Source organism: Phlebotomus papatasi, chromosome 1 (genome assembly GCF_024763615.1).
Source record: "Phlebotomus papatasi isolate M1 chromosome 1, Ppap_2.1, whole genome shotgun sequence".
NCBI lineage: Eukaryota > Metazoa > Arthropoda > Insecta > Diptera > Psychodidae > Phlebotomus > Phlebotomus papatasi.
Window position 1 is genome coordinate 103,285,804 of NC_077222.1, and position 19,850 is coordinate 103,305,653.

Sequence of the window (19,850 nt, forward strand, 5' to 3'; positions counted from 1 at the left end):
CACAGAGCATTTAGTGTCTGTGTGACTTTGAATTTTCTTTAAAAAGTATATTAAACAAAAAGGGGACACATTTAATTAACTTTCTCGCTCATTCAGCTTCTCTTCCATCAAGTTCTTCTCTATTATTTTCCTCTTCATTTTCTTTAATACTTTATACACAAATTTATCTTGTCTCTATCACACCCGGACTCCACAATTATTCCTCCCGAAATCTCATGCTCTAACGCGCCTCTATCCACCTTTATTGGAAATTTACTAATTCCGGGAGATAAAGTCACGAATTCTATTGAAAAATAGCGGAAAATGTGCAAAAATTTGACATTTGACAGAAAACCTGTCACTTGAAGTCCAAACATTTTATAACAGGTGTCGCTTTCTACGGCTTCCTAACGTCATCCGTCAGACACTGTCAGTCTGCTTTCATTCATGTAGACAGTAAGTTCTAATAAACCCAAAATAGGAGTCTAAGAGAAATTTACTAAGTTCACTTCTTTGTCTTTCGATCCTATTGAAAGAGAATGGCCAAGTATTACTAAGGCATGATAGTTCCTCTCGTATATTTGACACTGGTTTCTTCGATAAACTATGACTCCTGACGTGAACATTGGGAAAAATATGAAATACAAGGAACCGAATGATTAAGAAAGCGAGAATCCATGCAGATCGTTTGAGGATTCATGAAGAACTCGTGAAAACTCATGGTCAACGTTTGAAAATTCGTATAAGGCAGAAGACATCTGTTGCGTGTGCACCCATTTTTCAACTTTTCCTGGATGAAAAGAAGTGAAACTGATGAGAAGACTTGCTCGACGTATTTGATCATCGGCCGACAGCGTGGGCAGATCGCTCTACCATTTTTTTCATGAAACTTTTCACCAGTTAGCCCAAGGCCGAACTAGCAGCACCAGCTACACTCGGATTAAGACAATCACAGAAAAAGCTCGGAAAGAAGACAAGGTAGAAGAAGTAAAATCCGGCGAAGCATCCTCACCGGAGAATACAGGGGACTGTCATAGTGTCAGCCCAGCTTAGTTACTTTAAGGGATCGGGTCTCTCGCACTAATCTCCCCCAGTCTTGGCGACTTTCCGCTATACCTCTATCACCTCAGCACCCTTAACTGTTTAAGGACACTGTCCACTACATCCTTCCATCGTTATCTGAGATATCCTCTCATCTTTGTCGCTTTATTCCGAAACTCTACCATCTTTTCTATTGTTCTACTTTTAGTACTCCAATTTTGAGGTTAGTTTAACCTACGTCAAAGAAGAAGCAAGCATTACCTTTTATGCATATTCCGCGACCAACTGGAGCTTCGGGAATCCATTTTACACTTGACTGAAAAAGTCAGTACACACATTCTCTGGTCTAAAAGTCATTTAAACCAAATTGAAAAGCCATAACGCAATCTCGCTTTTGTTTTAGAACTCATTGCTTGTTCTAAAAACCACTTCTGTGCCTTTCTCTCGCGGATTTAGTAAATTTCCACCCTTTTTTCCTCTATTTTCCCTTTTATTAATGTATGTCTACTTAATGATAAAATCTACTCGTTGGACAATTAAAATACTTTAAACTTATTATTACACATGTGACAAATTGATCCACTATTTTCTTCCTCTCCTTTTTTTTGTTGCAAAATTCCATCCCTAAATTCTACAATTAAATGATTAATAGCTATACAATAAAGTCAAAAAATTTCTTATTTCTTTTTCTTTCCAAAAAAGTCGATGAATTATTTTGGGATTCAATGTCGCGTCTCTTGTGTCACAATTTCTTTTGTTTACATTGAATAAACTAAACACACCTTTTTTATCTTCCCCTCTAACCACAGAAATTCTCTATATTTTCTTCTTTTCTCTTCGCAAGAAGAAAATTCTTCCCAAAAAGGCCAAGAGAAAAAATCCCCTTTTTCTCTCTCTCTCAAGGGACACACAGAATTGATCATTTCTGTGTTTAAAAATTCTGAAAAGAAACTTTTGTTTTTCTGCTAAAATAAAAACCTTAAAACATTTTCTCGAAAAAAAAACATCATAGAAAAAACTGTTAAAATAAAATAAAAATGTGAACTAGACGCAAGTTATTGGGAGGACAAAAAAAAAGTTAAAGCAGGACACATTTGAAACGACGATGAGATCCGTTTTTGGGATTTTTGCTCTTCTTCTTCCGTTGCTCCTTGTCTTTGCGAATCTCCCGGACGAGGGTGTAGAATGCATCATCGACGCCCATCCTTGTCTTTGCTGACGTCTCCACAAATGGGATTCCGTACTGTTTAGCCACCTTTATTTTTGTAAAGGGAGTTTTAGAAAAAACAAAACAAAACATTCCTGAAAAAGAAAACTTTATAGTCTAGGGGATCTTACATCTCTCGCTTGGTTCATATCAACTGCCCATGCTTGCAAATCACATTTGTTTCCCACCAAAACCATCGGCACTTCCTCTGCATCCTTCACACGTTTTATTTGCTCACGATATGTTCCTGCAAAGGAAATTATCGCATGAAATACTTGATATGTTCTATATCCTATAAAATTTTATATTGGTTCACAAAAATCCCGAAGATAGCTTTGATGAAGATGAATAATTCTTCCTTTCTTAAATTATTATTGTAGAAAACACGTTTCTAAGCGTATTCTTAGTCGGGGATTCTGTTCAATACCCTATACGGCAGAAAACGTCGTACCCTGTTTAATTTTCTCTTTATCCGTATACTTCATGTGAGCAATACATATGCGCCGTTAGGTAAGTCGGATGTGCTTTCATGAGTAAGTTTGAGCTTGGATGTGAATCATTCATGTTCGAGTTGATGAATGATCATGGTTTGTATGCCTCAGACTTGCCGACCGCTAATCCCGGAGCGCATTTGACTATTGGACATCCTTTGATGTCACCTAGTCATCCATGGGAATGGCCTATCCCTATGTATTATGATGGAACAACATCATGGAAAGAGCACTTTCCTGTTCTGACACGCATACGACGTTGTTATTAGGGTTTGATACAATTGGATCCTATCGGCGATCGTTAATAGAATCGTATCGAGACACTTTATTTCTATTACAATGCGCTCGTGTTGGAAGAATCTGCTGATAGTAGATCGTCCAGGAACGCCTTCCTCGTAGTGTGGATGCTTCTTCCATGTTCCCGGAGGTTTTAGGCAGAGGCGGTGCATTTTTATTACGTTATATCATGGGGAGTTATATCATTATATATGGGGAGTTCGAGATATACATTGCGTATGTATTTCCTTGACCTTTTGTAGCCAATTCTTTCTAAAAGTGAATCGGAGAAAGTGGACTTTGGTTCAAATGAGGTGGCAGGTGACTCGTCCTGCCAAGACCTGAGGGCAAATTATTGAAATCGTACTCGCACCCGTCAGCCCTTTAGAGGCCGAGGGAAATCCACTAGCACACCTAGCAGATTCAAATCCTTTTGTAATTACTTAGTGGATTACTCTCGGCCACTAAAAAGCTGACGGGTGCGAGTACGACTTCAATCATTTGCCCTCTGCACTTGCAGGCAAAAGATGGAAATACAAGTGATGAGTACACCTTGTCTACCACGCCTTCGACGATTATCCGTGTGGAAATGTGCGCCCGAAGAACCGATGGGAAACCAGGAATGGAGTCCATATCTTCTATCATTCCTAGTGCAATCATCCGCGTTGAGACTTACTCAAAGACATCTGGTGAAACTCCAAAAAAACTCGTATGAATTCCGGCTCTTCTACCATTTCGTGTGGAGACTTGTTCACAAGATAGAGGCGGAAAAGCTGTCGTTGAGACTAGCTATCTAAACCAGAGGCGTGCAAGAACCGTTGAAACCGAATAAACGTCAAATAAAACATGTACGTCAATGGTCAAAACGCTACTATAACAAACTTATTTTGACGTTACTTCGGTTTCAACGGTTTTTGCACACCTCTGATCTAAACGGTGTATCGTGCGCGTGAAGTCATCTTACACTAGTGCTTGTAAAGTTCCTATAAAGCCTGGTATGTTTGATAGGAAAGATGATTTTGGGGAAAATCTTGATGGCGACAATGGAGACAAGGACAAGGAGATCCAACAAGACAAGGTGATCCAAGACGAAAATAAGACGAGCCATCTCCAAAAAAACGCGAGGTTGGCTCTGGAACCATCTTATATTTTGGCATATGAAACCGCAAGATCAAAAAAGTCATTCGGAGATGCTTCTTCTTGGAACAAAACCTACTCGAGTATTTTTGAATCCATAGGATCTAATCAGGCTGTAGACCGAAGGTGTGCAAGAACCGTTTGAAAACGCACAACCGTCAAATGAATTTGTACGTCAATGGTCAAAACGCTACCTGAACAAACTTATTTTGACGTTTATTCGGTCTCAAACGGTTCTTGCACACCTCTGCTCTAGAGACTCTATAGTCTATTCCATGCTCAAGGTCAACAGTTTCCCGTCGCCTTGATGAGCTCAATGAATGGGCGGAAGCAGAGTTTCGAGCCAAAATCCAAAGGGCATCTGCAATATCCATTGCATTGGATGAGTCTACGGATGTTACCCATAAGAACCAGCTCCTTATATTTGATAGAGGTGTATATGAGGATAACAGTGTCCTCGAAGAGATGCTCGACATGTGTACCTTGTGTACAACAACAAAAGGTTACGGCATCGACAACGAAATTATGGGAAGTTTGGAGTTTGGAACGCTTTGGTGCTGTTCAAAAGCTCTTCCCTGTGACTACGGATGGTGCTCCGGCAATGATCGGCAAGATCCAACTGGTCTACTGACACGCCAACTCGGGGACATAAAAAGCATCCATTGTATGTTGCATGTGGAGAATTTATGTGCAAAAAGCATTGGCCTTCAGGAGACATTAAAAACCATCATAAGAGTCATCAACAAGTTGCGAGGAGGTCACCATGCACTTGTTCCACAAGGATCTGCTGATGATCAATGAAGTCAGGTGGCTTAGTCAAGCAAATGCTATGAAAAGATTTTTCCTGTTCGATTCGGTGTCGAAAAGGGAATTGGAGAAGCCAACTTTCTGGACGGAGGTGGCTTTCCTATCGAATGTGCTCGGGCATTTGAATATACTCAACCTTAGTTTACAGGTAAACAGGTTTCAAACGTTTCAAACCGTTACGATTAATAATTTACAACTACGGGTAAAATGAAAAATTCTGAGAAAGGACACGAAAAAGGTAAAACATAATTCCAAAAATTTATGAATTGGATGAATTTGGAATGTTAGAAGACTTGTAGTACTTCGACAGAACTTACCAAAATGTTTAAATTCTGACAATTAGAACCGGAGATATGGCAATTTAAAAATGAATATAATAATTCAACGATTTCAACGATAGCAAATAATTCGACAGAAAATGCCAATATATATTTTCCTCTTCAACATGTAAATGCCTTGTTTTCAACACAATAAACAAACATTCAAACAAAAGAAAATAAACAGATCTATATTGAAAGAAAATTGCGAAAATAAATAAAATTTAAATTCTCCGCAGCGATCAATCATATTATCTCCTCACTTTTCATTCTAACAAAGAAACAATCAACCAAATCCCAATCAATATAATGTATCAATGCCTCTCGGAATATTTATTAAATATCTCAGAACACATGTTAATAATCGCAATAAATTGATATTAATCTCTTTTGGGCGCCCGAGACACTATTATCAGTATTTGTGCTCAATAATAAAAATCATCTCTCAGTCGTCGATGCCTCTATTGATAGACATTCTCTCCTTATAGAGGCCACAAATGAGACTTAATCTTTAACCGAGATAACCACACAAATAGCTGAGTATTTTCTCTTTCCTTCCTGATATGCCAAAAATGTTATTGATGCAAGAATCTAAGAATAGAGGAATTTTCTCACGAAAATTCTAAAGTCACTCACGCGCACCAATTGACTCTTGTTGATATTGAGAGAGAAAATTAATGCATCAATTCAACAAATGAGCGATTCTTTTTTTTCTTTCAGAGAAAAGAGGCGTTAACTTGAAGGCAAAATGACTCAATCAATTTCAGCGAAAAATCAATTGAAGTTTAATATTGAGTATTTTCATATCAGAAACTCTCATCAATGTATCATAAAATTCACAGTACTAGGCAGAGATATCGAAGAACAGCGGTGAGACTATGAAAGAAAACAATATCTAAAAAAAAGTCACTGATAAGCTTATTTTAGCTCAAGCAATGTAAGATTCTTATTTTCGGCCAATAAAAATTGCTTTGAAATTTCGTTGAGAGTCAAGGCTAATGACTCCGGCTTCAGCATGCCTTTTAGATTAAGAAAATCTTATAAAATCAAAATTCACGTCCATTTTTCTATTAAAATAGATCAAATAGATTTTGGTTCTCCAATAGTGTCTTGGATAAAAAGTAAATGGAACTCTATTTCCACAAAAAGTCGTTGAAGTTCGAAGAATTCAAATTCAATTTCGAATTTTCATACTAAATTTTCGAACAAGGTAGGAAAACTTTATGAAATATTGCACTAAAAAGCTCGCAGAAGAGTTATTCAGTGATTATGGAGTGATTAAATACTGGGGCAAGAACTGAAAGCGTCGTTCTTCTGTTTAGATAGAGCTAAGCACCATAGGAAAGAGGAAGGAGCAGGGCACGATCAAGTAAAATTTGAATAGCCTGAGAGATAAGAAGATAGGATTTTTCTAGTGGTCAATTATCCATTTAGGATTACCGATGCGTCCAGGCCACAATTGGGCCCCTTATGCTGCCCTACTTCTATTCAATTTTATTCCCCGATACGGGTAGCCGCTCCATATCACATATATCGGTGTGTGTTTGGATCAGTGACAGTGAATATTTGTATCGACTGAAGTATACCACTTTTATGGCAAAACTCCTCGTGAAAGCCTCTATTGTTTTACGATTCACTTTTTTGATAATGTCCAACATTGGCATTACTAATCATTCATCCACTAGACCAATTCGAACCCGATATGTCATGAGAAATATTTTTCTGATGCTGTTCAGTTTCGAACTCGAAACCTCAGTCATAGAGACATTACTCTATCCACTGATCCACTTGAGGCTTCAAGAAATTTTCTTGATCAAAAATGCGACTACCTAAAAGGAAGTAACCTCAGTGAACATTTCGTTCATATACGAAAACCCCGTTGACTCATTTCTAATAATGATTTTTCAAGGTCAAAGGTTAAAAAGGCTCCAGAGAGGGTATTTCTCATCCGAATGTCATCATGTTTGGTCTCGTTGGAAAGGTCTTGGAATTTTCGATAAAACTGAACCGGTTCCAATCGGTTCTGAACATATGGATCGATTCATAACCGAAAACTAATTTTTATCCGAAATTCAATTATATTACTCCTAAGGTGAATTTTGGGCAATGTTTTGGAGTGATTTAAAAATCGTTTTAAAGCGGTTGTGAACCATTCGAACAAATAAGTAGTTTTTGTCCGACAATCAATTTTAATACTTTTAAAACTATTTTAGGGGATCTTTTGAGGGATTTATGAAACGGTTTAAATCGGCAGAGATTCGATAAACGCTAAATGATGCAAAAGTTATTTTTGAGGTTAGCATTAAAATTACGAGTTCGTGTACTTTGCAAAACCTGGGACGATTTGCTACTCTTTTTTTAAAAAAGAAATGGAGATTTTTGTTTTTTTTTTTCTTATTTATTGCTTAGACTCTATCGGGATAGCAATATTATGTATTTATCTCGAATCCTGATATTTTGATTCTTCGGAATTTCCACCTTCTATTCCTTTCTATTATTTTTCACAAAATCTTTCGAATACCTCGAACGTGTTGTGCATTTTAGAAGATAATGAAAATGTTTTTCAATCATTCTTAGTTACGATTTTTCAAGATCAAAAGCTAAAAAAGCTCTAGGAAGCATATTTCCTAATTAATTTAAGCAAGTTTAGGTTCGTTTGAAAGGTCTTGGAATCCTTGACCGGTCTGAACCTGTTTCAACTGGTTTTGGATTGGTAGTTTACCGGCTTATGAACCGTTTATTTATTTATTTATTTTTAATAAAATTAATTTACATAATTGCTACGCTTATTTAAGCAAACTTTTTAAATTTTTGTAAGAGCCTAATAATGTGTATCTCTTGTATTCTGAGGTCTTAGACTAATTTTAGTGCTTTCTGGTCATTGCAATAGGTGTGATTTAATAATTTCACCCGAAAATCTTATCTTTTGAGTGAAATAGCCTAAAAAGACCGCTAAATAGAACAATGAGGAAAAATTCAAAGGTATAATAAATTAAAGGAGAGAAAAATCTCTGAATTAATCAATTGAATTCTGGGTCACCACTTTTGGTGCTTATAGAACTCCACCCACTAATTTCTTAGTCATACTGGCGACTTCTCATGAATTTTACTTCGTCAGAAAACAACGAAAAAAATGGTTTAATAAGACAGACATAATTCTTACCTATATCTTCGAAACTTTTGGCACTGTTGACTGCAAAGACGAGCAGGAAGCCCTCTCCTGTTCGCATGTACTGATCCCTCATTGCCGAATACTCCTCTTGGCCGGCTGTATCCAAGATGTCCAAGAGACATGTTTCACCATCTGCAACAAGGCCGAAACAATTCATTAAAACTCTCACATCATCATCTCTTTGTCTCACACTGATTTTATGCCCCAGCATCTTCATCATTTACTTCTCTTTCCCTCATTTCTCATCTCTCAATCTCCTTTTTCCTTCATCTTCCGTCAATCGACAACTCTGACTTTACTTCTTAGTGCCTCAATCTCGCCTTCTTTAGATCGTTCTAACCGAGCAATTTGTACTTGAACTCGATGTTTAGGAAAAACAACAAAGAACCTTGACAAAAACTGATAAGCCATGCTCTGAAGCATTTTTAAGCATCTCAATTAGTGCTTTTAAAATACAGAAATTTGTAATAGCATGAATCACGTTTTTTTGATAAATTCGCTTTTTGTTCCCCTTTATAACATTTTATGAAATCATCGCGCTTTATTAAAAGCGAATAATACATTCTTAAAAAAAAGAGTTCTAGAAATATGTATTTGTTTGTTTTCAATTAGTAAATGCAGCTCATTAAATTGAATTAATCTCAAGCAATGTTTATAAGGTCTATATTTATTTTTTCTGTTTTATTTCTTTTTTTTTAAATCATAAATCTTTATCTTTGTTTGAACTGTTTTATTGCTATTATTGTTATTGATATTAGCTTTACCGAGATTCCTTAATTTATTCACAATTTTTAAACATATTAAAATACTTATTCTATAATTGATCTATATAGGACCACCACTTTTTAATGGTGATTCTTCATCTGAGAACCCTTAACTAAGTGGATATCGTTGTGGATATCACAGAGTTAAAGACAATTCTATGATAAGGCGTGGAAACATTATCAATCGTCTTTTAAATTATCCAATTTTAACTAATATGCCGTAGATACGGGTGACTTTGTCCTCCGTAGATGACTTTGCCCCCAACCGCCCTACTGCTCATAAACTTTTCTTTAATGTTTAAGAATGGTCCTCACCGATTAGACCATCCTTAAGTTCTAGACTTAAAGAAAAGCTTACGAACAGGAGGGGGCAAAGGGGGCAAAGTCATCTGCAACTTCGGTAATTAAAGCGTGTAGATGAAAAATTTTGACCAACACTTCACATAAAGTCAGTCGTAGTAGGCTCTGAATTTTGTTGTTTCTTCGATGTCACTTCAAGAGTACTTAATCAGCTTTCTTTTAATGTTATTCTTGTTAAAGAATATTGATTTTTGATAGACTTACTCAAAAAAAAAGGACGCAGAGCATACAAAGATTAAATGTTGACAATTATCTCAAGAATCTAAACACGAGTTATGCCCAACGCACAATAATTTTTGTTAAGCAAACATGTTTTTGACATTTAAATGAGAGCGAGTGAGATCTAGATCTAGTCATCTCGCTCATTCTCACGGAAAATTTTGAAAACATGTTTACAAAACAAAAGTTATTGTGCGTTGGGCATTAAATTAATCGCGAATAAATTGATCGGGAACTGTGTCACTCTACCGCCCGGAACTTCGGTTCGAACTCAAGACTGTGTGGACTCTGTGAAACTCAAGTGCTAGAGCTTTATGAGAAGCAACTAAATCTTTCCTTGTGAAATGTTGGCAAAAAAATGTAAATACATTGGAACTTGGTCCATAAAATCAAGAAGAGCAATGGTTTGATAACATACAAAGCTCAGGCTGTACCCTATCGGATCAATAAACAGTTTCAAAGTGCTTAAACAAGGTCGCGGAAACTCAACAATCACCTTCTCAAAGGATTCCATGGCTGTGGGAAACATGTTTAACTCGCCTTATTCTATGGAAGATTGAGAAATACCGGGGAATATTGAAGACAAATCTCAGGAAGAAGAGTCAGACACCTGAAAACTTGCCGGATTTGGAAAAAAAGTGGAAGAAAACAATCTGATACCGTGGAGGCGGGTTTGTCAAGTCCCTAATGAAGGTAATTAAGAAGAAGTTGCGACAATTCGGCGAAAAACCATTGGACTGAAAAAAAAACCAAAATCCTAGAAAAATCCCAATAAAATTATCTTTTCGAAAATACAATTGTTTTTTTGTAACTGTAGTTCACAGGTCAGTCATTCTTCAATGGTCAAAATTTTTCGTCTTACACGCTTTATTTATATTGTTTTACTATTGAACGCAGATTTGATATGAGAATCGAACCCAGGAGTTTTAAATTACAAAACCAATACTTCACCCATTTTAGTAACTGAGGTCCTAAAACTTATTAAATAAACTTATTAATAAATAAATAGCGTTTGTATATGAACATCTTAAAGAACCACGTTTTAATTACAATTTATAAAAAGAAACTTATTGTAATGTATTTACCTGAAATTGGGCGATGATTAAAATCCCAGTCTCGTTGCCAATTCCAGGATATATGGGAGCTAATAAAAACCACGTGTGTACAGTCTGGATTTTATTTCAAGAGTGACATTTCACATGAACCCGACCGATCAACTCTTACAGCCTTTTTCTCCTCACCCGTCTAACCTCATACACTACACCTCTTCCCCCTTTAACTCAAAACATAATCCCTCAAATATCCGGGAAGTCTACGTGCGCGCTGAGGCCGCTGTTCCTCCTGAGCCACGGCGGGAACTTCCTCCTCTGTTCCCTCCGAAGCACTCTCAAACTCCTCTTCTTCATCCTCTTCCTCTCCAGAACTCTCCACCACATCTGCACTCTCTTCTAACTCGGAAGGTGCATGGACTTCAACTGGTATTTGTGTGTCTTTGATCAATCGACTTATCATTTGGTTTACATGACGTCGCAAAACACTTCCATCTTCCAGTTGCACCTTGTACGAAACTGGTCCATTTACTTCCACTACCCAAGCCGGGACCCATCTATTCCCCTCAGCGTAGTTTCTCACATAAACTGCAGCCCCCACTTTAAATCTTCTTGGTTCCTTTTTCTCTTTCTTCTCATCTTTGATCTCTTCTGGATGAAGTCTACTGAGACATGACTTCAAAGTCCTTCCCATTAGGAGCTCGCAGGGCGTTTTTCCCGTCGTATTGCTTGGTGTTGTGTGTTGAGCAAATAAATATCTAGCCAACTTAAGACCCACATCTTCACCCTCAAATTTCAACAAAGCTTTCTTTGTTTTCTGCACCATAATCTCCGCCTGTCCGTTACTCGCTGGGTGCCACGGTGAAATTGTAATGCCACGTATCCCGTTCACCTCATGAAATCTCTTCATCTCCTGAGACACAAACGCAGTACCGTTGTCCGTATAGATTTCTGCTGGGACACCGTGAGTTGCAAATAACTCTCTCAGTACTCTAACTACTTCTTGGCTAGATTGAGACTTCACCACTTTAACTTCGAGCCACTTAGACATAGCATCCACGACTATCAAATAAATTCTACCCCGCACTGGTCCAGCGAAATCTAAGTGTAGCCTCTCCCATGGTTTAGTAACCTCAGTTTCTCGACAGAGTGGGGCCTTCGGTGGATTGTTCCTGACGACTTGACAACGTTCACATAATTTCACTTTCGTCTCAATCTCTGCGTCCATCCCAGGCCACCACATATAACTTCTGGCAATGGCCTTCATATTCACCATTCCCCAGTGCGTGGCGTGAAGTGAATTCAGTAATCTGTCGCGGAGTGGCTCTGGGACAATTACTTGATTTCCTTTTAGAATTACATCTTTCATCAGGGACAATTCTGTTCGGATTGCAAAGAATGGCTTCATCTCCACGCTAGGACATCTCTCTGGCCATCCCTCTAGTATCCACCTTTTTACTCGAATCAATGTAGCATCTTTCTTCGTAAATTCTTGAATTTCTCTGGCGGACACTGGTGTCACATCATCTTGGAGCATCAAAATCTCTCCGGATGGATCCTCATCAATCTCCAGCTCTTCTCTGACGGGAACTCTGCTTAAAGCATCTGCATTCTGATGTTTCTCTCCAGGTCTATATTCTATCTCGTAATCATACGCTCCCAGAGCCAAACACCATCTAGTCATTCTTGGAGAGATGGTATTTTGAATCGGTTTCTTTGGATTGAAAATTCCCAAAAGAGGTCGATGGTCTGTGAAAATCTTAATCTTCCTGCCGCAGATATATTGGTGGAAATTCTTCACAGCAGTGACAATCGAAAGTGCCTCTTTATCTATCTGCGCATAGTTCCTCTGGTGCTGATTCAAAGTACGAGAAAAGTACGCAATAGGCCTCTCCCCTTCAGGTGTAACATGTGCCAATACTGCGCCTACTCCATAAGGAGAGCTATCACAGCACAAAATTAAGGGCAAATCCATTTTATAATGCATCAAGATTTGAGCAGACATCAACTGATTCTTCAACTCATCTATGGCTTGCTGGTGCTGTTCTTCCCACTTCCAGGTTGATTTCCCATCCAGCAAACGGTGTAGGCATTCGGACACTGATGCCCTGTCCCGAACAAATCTTCCATAAAAGTTGATCATGCCAAGAAAAGCTCTGAGCTCAGTCTGATTCTTCGGTGAAGGTGCCTCCAAAATGTCTTTAACATGTCTGTTTGTAGGCTGAATTCCCCTATCACTAATTCTAAACCCCACAAACTCTACTTCTCGCACCCCAAATCTACATTTTTCTTTCTTAACTGTCAAATTTGCCCCATCTAGCTTTTGGAGAACCCGATCCAATCTCTCCCCATGTTCTTGAACATTTCCCCCAACAATTAAGATATCATCAAGAAATACCTGAGTTCCCGGAATGCCAGCTAGCAACGTCTCCATAAATCTTTGGAAAATTCCCGGTGCTGCAGATATTCCAAACGGCATTCTCTTTACCCTGAAGAGTCCTTTGTGAGTGTTAATAGTCAACAATTCTGCCGTCTTATCATCCACACGAAGTTGCTGGTATGCCTGAGTAAGATCAATCTTCGAGAATATCTGACCAGAAGCTCCAGCCAATAACTCCGGCACTGTCGGCAGAGGGTATGCATTCGCCTTAGTCACTGGATTGATAGTTGCTCTGTAGTCTCCACAGATTCTCACAGAACCATCTGGTTTCTTCACTGCACAGATAGGAGTAGCCCACTCCGAAAACTCAACTGGTTCCAGTACCCCTTGTTCCACTAATTTGTCCAACTCCTGCTCAACAGCTTCTCTACGAGGAATTGGAACTTGTCGGTGTTTAAGGAAAACCGGTTGCACACCCTCGATCAGTTGAATCTCCACTGTTCTCCCGGAATGTGCTCCCAGTTCATCCCTGAAGACTCTGTGATATTTGGTTAACACTGACTCTACTGCGTTGCTCTCCAAAGCATTGATCTTCGGAACATGAACGTAGATACCCAATGGTTGGAACCAATTTCGACCCAAAAGAGAGTTTCCACCAGATTTGGTGATAATTAATGGCAAATTTACTACCCGATCACCAACTTTAACTGTCACAGTTGCTTGTCCAACAATCTCCACACCTCTTTTGAGCCACGTCTGCAATTTTAGATCGGTCTGCTTCAACTTCTGTGGTGACTTCAACTTTTTCCACTGCTCTAAACACATCACCGTGTTTGAAGCTCCAGAGTCTACATCCATATAAACTGTTTTACCGTCAATCTCTAATTCCAATGAGTGATTTGACGTTCCAATCACATTTATCGATGCGACTTCTCCATCTGACTCTTGACTATCCTCTTTCACAAGAACCGCCTGGACCTTTTTCTGACTTTTTTCCTTATTAGGACACGCAGGAGCAATATGCCCGGTCTTCTTGCATTTATGACATGTCTTGTCCTTCGCCCAGCACTCAGCAGACTCATGTTGTTTATTGCATCGAAAGCAGATCTTCCGGCCGATCTTTGCCACGATCTGTGCCTCACTAGTAGATGATGATGGCTCTAATTTCATCTCTTCCAGGCCCTTCACAGCAGTCTCTTCCGCTCTAGCCAGGTCACAAGCTCGTTTATATGTTAAATCTTTTTCCGACAAAAGCTTCTTCCTCAAAGAGTCACTGAGCACTCCACACACTATGCGATCTCGCAGCATATTCTCCAATTCAGCGAAATTACAAAATTGACTCAATTTGCAAATTTCGGCGATAAATTGCGTCATAGTCTCTCCAGGCTTTTGTGTCCTCTGCATGAAATTGTATCTCTCGAGGATCACATTTCTTTGCGGTCCAAAATGCCCAGCAATTTTCTCCACTAATTCACAGTAACTGAGTTGCTGAACCTTCTGAGGCATCACCAGACCTTTCACAGTCTCATAAATTTCGGCTCCCATCTCCGTGAGAAGAAACCCACGCATTTTCTTATCGGATGTGACATCATTTATCTCAAACCACAGTTCCAAACGTTCCCGATAGCTTTCCCACGAAGTATCTGGGTTATATGGACCGAGGCCTGGTACAAGATCACTCCTTTTCGGCAGCATAATTGGAGAAGTCGCCTTAGACTCAGTTGACGAGTTTCCGGACGTGGCCATAACCTTACTTTCTCCTGAGTCGCCAAGTGTAATGTATTTACCTGAAATTGGGCGATGATTAAAATCCCAGTCTCGTTGCCAAGTGTAATGTATTTACCTGAAATTGGGCGATGATTAAAATCCCAGTCTCGTTGCCAATTCCAGGATATATGGGAGCTAATAAAAACCACGTGTGTACAGTCTGGATTTTATTTCAAGAGTGACATTTCACATGAACCCGACCGATCAACTCTTACAGCCTTTTTCTCCTCACCCGTCTAACCTCATACACTACACTTATTTTAGATGATTATTTTAAAATAATTAAGATAATAATGTAATAAAGAGGGTACAACATTCCAAAAAGGAGCTAGACCTTCCTGCAAGCAGGATGAGATTATCAATCCCATGACCTGTGGAATAAAGTGCAGTGAAGCTTACTGGATCTCATTCGAACACTTTTAATACCAGAAAATTTCCTGGTGACCTAAAGGCAGTGCTCTACATTTTGAGACTATTGTCGAGAATAGTTCACAAAACACGATCTGCTGACGATTTTACCAGACCGGGCTTTTAATTGCGACGAAAGTGCCTTTTTCTTGACACCATATTATAAAAATGTAATGACCAGGAAAGGTTTACGTGTTGTGCCAGCTCTTAAAAATTCTGAACCGAAGGAATGTGCCACAATACTCTTCATGGTATTCTGCTACTGACCAACTTGTTCCACAAATTGTTGTTCATAAAACTGATATTACACTAAAGATTGCCTTTCACATTAAATGTTAAATGAAATAATGCAATAAAAATTTTAAAAATATAATAAAAAGTTATTTTCTCGTTTTAATATGCTTGTAAATTGAGCGATCCAATTAAAAGACCATTTGATCCAATTAGCGAAGAGGCGTTAAGTTAGCGTCCACTTAGTGAACGCTAACTTATTCCACTATTATCTTTATTTAAATTTTCTTTAATATTTTTGATAAATTATTTTATTTTATGTTTCTGAATGAAATAGTGAATAATTCTATGGATTTAGAAGAAGTAAAAAAGAATTTCATGAGTCCAAAAACAAGCGTTTAAGTAGTAGTATACGGAAAACGATCCGGTTACCCCGCCTTACTATAATGATATTATGCAAATAACTTCCGTCTTGGTTGACTTGCTTAATAAAATTCCTTAACAGAATTACGTTATTGGAAGGTTTTTGGAGTCTATTCGAAGGTTTTCTTAGCCAGGATTATGAATTTCATCATGACTTTAAAAGTTTTTCTAGGCAAATTTTATATATATTTTTAAATAAATTAGAAAAATAAAATTTCGCGTTTCTTGAATAGAGGAATCCGAATTATTTTAAATTAAAAAATAATAATTTTTTATCCATTTTAGCAAGTTAGTTTATTTATTACTTTATTGATATGATTTTCTTGTTCACAATAAATTAAGAAATTATCCGGTAAGAAAAATGAATAATTCGGATTCGGAATCATTTCTAATGGCTCCGGCACACCTTTTAGATCAGGAAAATTCCATGAAGTCGATATTCAAAACCCTTTCTTTCATCTTTTGCATATGACTATCTCTTTCTTTCGCATATCAAATTCGATTAAGCTAAATTGAATTTGAAAAATGCCTTTTTAAAGAAAATTTCCTCTATCCTTGTAGGCAGAAACGTCAGAATTTTTTAAAATAGGCATTTTTTTTTTAAAAATTTCTACTAGTGTGTAGACGCCAAGGGAAGAAGAAGAGTGCGAGAGAATGCGATAGACATATGCAAAACATGTGAGAAAGAAAGGGATCTGAAATTCGACTTCATGAAATTTTCTTGATCTAAAAGGTGTGCCGGAGCCAGAAAGGAAAATTTCATGAAGTCGGAATTCACATCCCTTTCTTTTCAGCACGGTTTGCGTATGTCCATCTAAGTCTTTTGCGCTCAGAATTAGATTGAACTAAATTTTAATTGATCTGATGTTGAAATGAAGAAGAAGAGTCCGAAAGAGTGGGATAGACTTATGCAAAACTTTTGAGAAAGAAAGATGTGTGCTACATGCAATTTTCCTGATTAAGAGTTGTGCCGGAGCCATAATTAGGAATTTTAAGAATTTCACAATGTTTCAGATGGACAAAAGACAAAAAAATATGGAGAAATACTTTTTACTTTATATTCATCTGAAACAGTGAAGAAATTGCAAAATTCCGGAATAGAACTGATCCTGAATGACTCCATTTTGACTTACGACTAAGACCAGGGGCTCATCAAGCCTAATAAAAAGTGAAGATATTTTTCACTTTTTATTGTAAACATTTTGCAGATATTGCACCGCGACTTAAACAAATTTGCTCGTAGTTCTTGTATTATTTCGGCGAGCATTATGAAATATGTGTTTTTAGATAGCTTTGAGTGCACGATTTCGAAATATATCAGACTGATAAGTCAATTCTCTTTAGGAAAACACTTGCCAATAGTCTTCAGTGCCTCTATGCAAAAACGTATGGAAAAATGAAATGTTGACAGGCCCCTGCACTAGGACAGTGTGGCCTGTATCAACAGTGTTATAAAGTTTCCTTAAAAAGAGATGGGAATCTAAATTAAAGAATACTTAGGTAGATTCGGAAATGAGGTATCTGTTCTAAATCTGTAAGTTTGAACAAGAAAACTTTAAAAAATTTCAAAAGTTCTAGATTCAGGGGCCTCTCAACATTTCATTTTTCCATACATTTTTGCATAAAGGCACTGAAGATTCTTGGTAAGTTTTTTCTTAAAGAGAATTGATTTATCAGTCTGATATATTTCGAAATCATGAACTAAAAGCTATCTAAAAATACATATTTCATAATGCTCGCCGAAATAATACAAGAACTAGGAGCAAATTTGTTCAAGTCGCTGTGCAATAGCTGCAAAATTTTTATATGGAAAAGTGAAAAATAGCTTCACTTTTTATTAGGCTTGATAGGCACCTGTCTAGATTAATCTTAGAATTGAGGGAATAGGCTTGCAATTCTAATCACTTTTCAATTAAAAAAATAGCTTTTCAGTAATGTTTTTCAAAAATCTTATAAATGACCCGTAAATCTGACAATTCGGAAAATAACTTCCAAAATACGTCGTGATCTCAAGATATTGACTTAAGTAATTAGCCCAGAAGTGAGCATTCCGCGAATTGACATTGAATCGGCCTTCGATTTTCCCACAGAAGAAAAAGTCGTGAAAAATATTCTCCCGATGGAGCCAAAAAAAGCCCCACGAGAGCGACTGAGAGAACTGCTGAGAGATTCGAGAGTGAGACAAAAAGCCCGTGGACTCCGGTATCAAGGCAATGTGAATCATGTTGGGAAAAAGGGACGACAAGAGGTAACCATGGGATGATGAACTCTGGCCACAATCAATCCCAATTGTGGATCTGACAGAGACAGAATGATTTGTGGTATGTTCAACAAGGGCGGATTCTCTTGGCAAACAAACTCTCAAGAAATCACGGAAAGTTTTTGCTTCTGTCAGGATTTTCCTGTGATTTTTCATGGAAAATCATAGAAATTTGCCGGTGACGGCGAAAGAAAGTGGATTTGGGAGGAGGAATGAGTATCTGGTGATCGGGATGGTGGCTGAGAGAGCAACAATCTGCCCATTTTGATGGCGCCAGGAGAATGAAAGAGACAAATGGCGCAGGAGAGTTGTCACACGCATTTTGCGGAAAAATTCTGAAGGATTTTCTACTCACCGATTACCACTTGCTTCCTGTACGAGTCCTCAATGGTGGGATCGTATTCATCCACAAAGTGATTCTGGATCAATTGAATGGTGAGGGCGGATTTACCAACGCCACCAGCTCCCACAACCACCAATTTGTATTCCGTCATCTTGGCCCACTCCGTCCCCCTCCGGACAAATCACCTGAAACACTTTTGGGGCACTTGGGGCACTGACACAGGCTCAAACCCAGGGATCCACCCAAGCAAACGAGCACTGGAGCCCTCACAAATTCTCAGACACAAGAAAAGAAAAACAGCCAATCTGAGGCGGGAACAGTGACTCTGGAGGACTTTGCACCCTCACACTCAGTCCAGCTCACTATTCACGAGCCCCAATGCCAGTAAATGCAACAAATTGCCCAGAATTTGGGAGTGAGGGGACTTCTTTCTCTCTTTTCGGTGGACACTCACAAAAAAAAACACTCCTTGCTGTCACTCCCGCAAATGGCCTTTTTTCACGCACTTTTCCCACCACTCACGCACGCTTTTTCTGCACTTTAGCACTCACTGCACATTCCTGGGGCACCACTGGAGCACTCACTGCGCGCCAACATGCGTTTTCATGGATTTTTCACGGAGATTTTGCGGAAAATATCGCGACAGACCCGTCCTCTCTTCGCTGAATTTTCATCACTTCTCCAATCGCAGCAAACTTCATCAATCGGTTGCTGTGTCAAATTTCGCCGTCAGTGCGGCGAGAGTTTCTGTATAGCTTACGAGTAGCAGTTTGTAAGAGCTTACAAATAATACAAAAAAAAACAAAAAAATAATAATAATAAAAAAACTTAAAAAACCAAAAAATATTTATTCTAAATGATCTCGCCGTATTTTTCAGTAGTCACATTTTTTCAACCGAGTTTTTATTTTAATCAATTTGCAAATACAGTCAAGTTCCTCAAATTTGAACTCCCCAAATTTAAACGACGGTTGAGTTCAAAATGAGAAATTTGAGGTTATGTGAAGAAAGTTTTACGTGCGAAGTCTGAATATGAGAACCTTTTTTTCTTTGATGTTTCCTCAGTATTATTGTATTATATTAACTTCCGAAACAAATTCCATTTATTTCACAACAAATTACATTAACATATTCTCTAAAGTTATTTATCTCAATTTAGGGAAAGCGCATTTTACATGAATTTCGTTACGTTTCTGAAAACATCGTTCAAATTTGAGGAG

The 19,850-nt window shown here is 38.1% G+C and overlaps 1 protein-coding gene across 1 annotated transcript; it reads right to left on the bottom strand.

Annotated features, from left to right (window-relative positions):
- Positions 1 to 1,508: 1,508 nt before the first annotated feature.
- LOC129810199 (GTPase HRas) lies at positions 1,509 to 19,343 on the bottom strand. The gene is made up of 4 exons (XM_055860523.1): positions 18,644 to 19,343; positions 8,419 to 8,559; positions 2,359 to 2,474; positions 1,509 to 2,275 (listed from the first exon to the last, which is right to left on the bottom strand). Exons 1-4 carry the CDS (start codon positions 18,780 to 18,782, stop codon positions 2,099 to 2,101), a joined length of 573 nt encoding a protein of 190 aa, XP_055716498.1. The 5' UTR covers positions 18,783 to 19,343; the 3' UTR covers positions 1,509 to 2,098.
- Positions 19,344 to 19,850: the final 507 nt, after the last annotated feature.

Excerpts from the sequence above, each read along its gene's own strand:
- LOC129810199 (XM_055860523.1), bottom strand. The coding sequence starts at position 18,782 with ATGACGGAATACAAATTGGTGGTTGTGGGAGCTGGTGGCGTTGGTAAA. Across the intron at positions 2,475-8,418 it reads CAAAAGTTTCGAAGATATAG|GAACATATCGTGAGCAAATA; the intron begins GTAAGAATTATG and ends TTTCCTTTGCAG. Across the intron at positions 2,276-2,358 it reads ATATGAACCAAGCGAGAGAT|GTGGCTAAACAGTACGGAAT; the intron begins GTAAGATCCCCT and ends ACAAAAATAAAG.